The following is a 4,369-nucleotide window of genomic DNA, read 5'->3' as shown; positions in this document are numbered from 1 at the left end:
TTGTCTGTCGCTAAAAATAACTTTATTGCTGATCCTTCATAATATGGTATTTTTGTCAATGGAATTCCAAAAAAAAAGAAGTTTTATTTCCGTTCATTTTTCTTACTCCTCCTATTCATAAATCTAAAAAGGGATTTTTATTTTATTTTTCACCTTTTCCGATATGCGCAGATGGCCAGCCATAACTATAAACCCTCTTTAAGTCATGCGCATGATTGAACCATCCTTTCCCCGCAGGTCAATCATCCCAGGAATCACAGAAGTCAGGCATCTTATGAGAAATGCACGAGAGATTCCCATGCAGTCCATGTTCATCACGAAAGTTCATGCAGTCGCTTCCCTGTCGGATGGTACGTAATAGGTTCTCGGAAAATATTTCACGTGATGTATATGTGGAAATTCAGATTTTCGTTGCTCTCATTTCGTAATAAGTCTAGATAGTTCTGGAAGGCCTGTGTAAGAGTTTGGATAAATTATATGTCTCTGTCAAAAGTGTGGATATATATTTTGCGAGGACGTATATGCTCTGTATTTAAAAAAGAAATCTCACTGTATTGTCATCACACACACACACACACACACACACACACACACACACACTTGTACCACACACACACACAGACACAGACACACACACACTTGCACCAACACGCACACGCACACACACACACACACACACACACCACACACACACACCCACATATAAGTTCATCAACACACCCACACATAAGAAGGCTCTTCTTTCAGGTAGCATCCCATCCCTGCAAGGAATATCCGAGAGAAGAGGCTTTTGCAATCATACAAACAAACAAACAAACTCGCACCTGCATAAAGTTCTATTTATATCAACGCCACGACAAAACAATGTCTGATAAACACAACACGACAACTGCCTGGAGCTCTGTCAGACTGCCTCTTCGATCAACAGCAAATTCAAAGCCTGTTGGCAATCGATATTTTTTTTTATCTTTTACAGTAAAAAAACTATTTAATTAAAGATTATTTTGAAAGCACGGGAAAAACATCAACTGGTTAGATGAGGAAAAGGAAAATGTCTCTCTCTCCTCTTTTTCTCCCCCTAACTCTCTGTCTCTCTCTCTCCTCTCTCTCTCTGTCTCTTTCTCTCTCCTCTCTCTCTCTCTCTCTCTCTCTCTCTCTCTCTCTATCTATCTCTATCCCCCCCACCTTCTCTCCCTCTATCTATCTATCTCTTCTCTCTTTCTTCCTCCCCACTCTCTCTGTCTCTTCTCTCTTTCTCTCTCCCTCCCTCCCCTTTCACTCTCGCTTTCTTCCCTCCTCAATAATGCAGAAACAGAAGCGCCGCGCAGGTTTACCCTCACTTAGAATTCCTTTCAAAACCTCTCAGCCTCACCAGCCTCCAGCACAACCAGCAACACGATTGCATCATTTCTATGCGGTCGAGGAAACAAGCAATTATAGAGTGACAGCGAGAGCAGAGCGAGACGTAGGGTATAGTTTTTGCGGCCTGCTAACTCACCCCCCCCTTCATCTCTCCCTCCATCCCCCCAAATTTTCCCTCTTTCTCTGCGCCCCCTCCTATCTCTCTCTCTCTCCCCTTCTACCCCTTCCCCCCTCGAGCACTCCCACCCACGCCTCTTCCCCCTACCCCCCACCTTTTCCCTCTTTCTCTTTTCCTATCTCTTTCTCTCTCCCCCTCTTCAGCCCTTCCCCCGAGCACCCACACCCCCCACGCCTAAAGGTATATAAAAGTGTTGCTTTCTCCGGGTTGTCGTTAGTGTGTAAGTTTCCTCCGTCAGGCGCTGTACGTTCGTTTTTCCGTCCGGCGTTATGAGGCTGGTGAGTACAGGCGTCCCGAGGGCTTTCGCGCTGAACGGTAGATGTACCGCTTTTCGTAAGTTTTGTTGTTATTCGAGACGTAGGTGAGAAAAGGGGGAAATTCTTGCGATTGTTGTTGTTTGTTGGTAAGTGTTATTGTTGGTAAGGCAGATCTCATTGTGAGAGGGATGGTAATGATAATGAAAACGATGATAGAAATAACGAGGATTATCACTACAACTACTACCAGAAGATTATCATCACTGAAACTTTTTTTTTTTTATCATTTCCACTTGTGCAATAACTACCATATGTCGCACTTTAATTGCAATAGTGATTATAATTTTCATTGCCTATATATATATATATATATATATATATATATATATATATATATATATATATATATATATATATATATATATACCTTTAGGAATCGTTACCTCTAGTAGGCTGCTGTCATCAAAATTATCATGACCATTATCACAATTCATAAAAATGGTAAAATTCAAGTTGCACTTCAACTTATCAACACAAATCTTGAGTGAGGCCTTCCAGAATCCAACACAGCATTGCTCATGTGGAAGGGTTGGATGAGTGAAAATTTAAAATTTGAAGTCATATTCTCGTCTTCCTGTTCTGCATCCTCTAACACACAAACAAAGCTGGTTTTATATTTTTATGCTTTCCTTTTAATAGTTAGCTGTATGCACTGGATTTCCACTGGATATTTTTGTGCGGTCATGATTTTTTAAGATATCATTCATTACATTAATATAGTCAGATTGTTTTTCGATGTATACAACTTTTTTGGTATATGTATCTAAACTCCATAATATCAAAATCAAGAAAGCTAGAAATGACCGTAAATATTTAAGTCTGATGGACATGTAACTCGATAGGAAATTATCGTGAATAATTAACAGTTATTTAGACGAATATGCAATTCGATAAACTGAACATACACACAGAAAAATAAAAGGCCTTTCTGATGTAGGTAGCCAAATCAAACCCGCGATCAAACACACCTCCCGCGCTGTGTTCCTTCTCACTACACGTCATTCTGCTCGAAATGTTTCGTTCTGGTTATCAGAGAGAGATCAAGAGAATAACAATAACGAAAGCGAGGGAAGGTGGCTTTGAGGCCCTGTTTCAGCTTTTACTTTAAATGAGGAGAGCGGCGAGTGGAGGCGAGCCTTCAATAGCCACTTCGGCTGCTTATATTTACTTATAGTTTCTTACATTTACTTATAGTCACTCATATTTACTTATAGTTACTTACATTTACTAATAATTACTCACATTTACTTATAGTTACTTATATTTACTTAAGTTACTTGTAGTTGCTTATCTTTATGGATCAGATTATATCGGTCTTAGTCTATTATTTTCATCGTTGTTATTGCTGTTATTATTCTTATTTCTCTTCTTATTCTTATTCTTTTATATTTTTTTCTTATCATAATGCTGAGGATGATGACGATAATGATGATAGTGATAATGATAATTATAATGATCATATTAGTGATGACGATGATGATGATGATAATGAGGCTCATGGTGATGATCATCCTCTTCCTCATCATCATCATCTTGCTATTGCAACATTTTCTCTTGCTTGATTTCTTAACAAAGCAACATATATTCTAACTAATGGTAAAAAAAAAAAAAAAAAAAAACGTTTATAAATATAACAGACTGCGTCAGCCTATTCTGAATATCATAATGTTCTTTTCAGTCCCTCACAAAAGTCTAATGATTAATAAAAAAAACTACAATAGAGAGTAATAATAATTATGTTTAACTAGTGGTTGTTTACAAGGAAATTATATATTTTTTTCCTAGGCTCTGTCTAAATACTATACACTTTTATGTTATTTTGTCATAAACAATATTCCACTGATACAAAGAATATTTTTTTCATATATATATATATACATATATATATATATATATATATATATATATATATATATATATATATATATATATATATATATATATATATATATATATAACGGCTAGCAGAAATGGACTGTTTTATTATAAAAGGTGAAACAGTTAATGTAGTTCAGGAGATAAACTAATAAACACGTTAATTTCTTATTTATTTATTTATTCATTTTTAGCGCAGGAATAAAAACATTACATTAAAAAACATGTGACGTTGTAGACCGTAAAGATCTCGAGACAAGGTTGTGAGGGTATAGTTCTTTACATATAACTCCCTCCCCCTTCCCCGCCCGTCTGACCCGCCCCACCTCCAGATCGTGGTGGCCGTGGTGTGCGCGGTGGGCATGGCTCGCCCGAAGGTGCCCAGCAAGTCGCAGCTGATCTACGTGCCCGAGTACCAGCAGGAGAGTGACAAGGAGGCGCCCGAGGCCCCGCCCCGCCAGGAGTACGAGGGGACGCCGGTGCCCCTCCCTCCGCAGCACCAGCGGGATTCGCCGCCGCCTTCGCCATCCAAACCCGCCCCCGAGGTCGTGCCCATCCTGAAGGACCTGAGGGCGTCCCCCGAGCGAGGCGTCTACAACATGGCCATCGAGACCGGCAACGGCATCAAGGTGCTGCA

At 39.3% G+C, this 4,369-nt stretch overlaps 1 protein-coding gene across 1 annotated transcript in view; it reads left to right on the top strand.

The window, feature by feature from the left end:
• Positions 1-1,770: 1,770 nt before the first annotated feature.
• LOC119598566 (retinitis pigmentosa 1-like 1 protein) overlaps positions 1,771-4,369 on the top strand; it is a 6,166-nt gene continuing 3,567 nt past the window's right edge. The window contains exons 1-2 of the mRNA XM_037948211.1: positions 1,771-1,818; positions 4,065-4,369. The exon at positions 4,065-4,369 is cut by the window's right edge and continues 48 nt beyond it. Of these exons, the coding sequence (XP_037804139.1) occupies positions 1,810-1,818; positions 4,065-4,369 (314 nt within the window). The 5' untranslated portion in view covers positions 1,771-1,809. The remainder of the gene's footprint in view (positions 1,819-4,064) is intronic.

Source organism: Penaeus monodon, chromosome 4 (genome assembly GCF_015228065.2).
Source record: "Penaeus monodon isolate SGIC_2016 chromosome 4, NSTDA_Pmon_1, whole genome shotgun sequence".
In the NCBI taxonomy this organism is placed as follows: domain Eukaryota; kingdom Metazoa; phylum Arthropoda; class Malacostraca; order Decapoda; family Penaeidae; genus Penaeus; species Penaeus monodon.
Note: the sequence above shows the minus strand (reverse complement) of the source record. Positions and strands in the feature narration are given on the sequence as shown.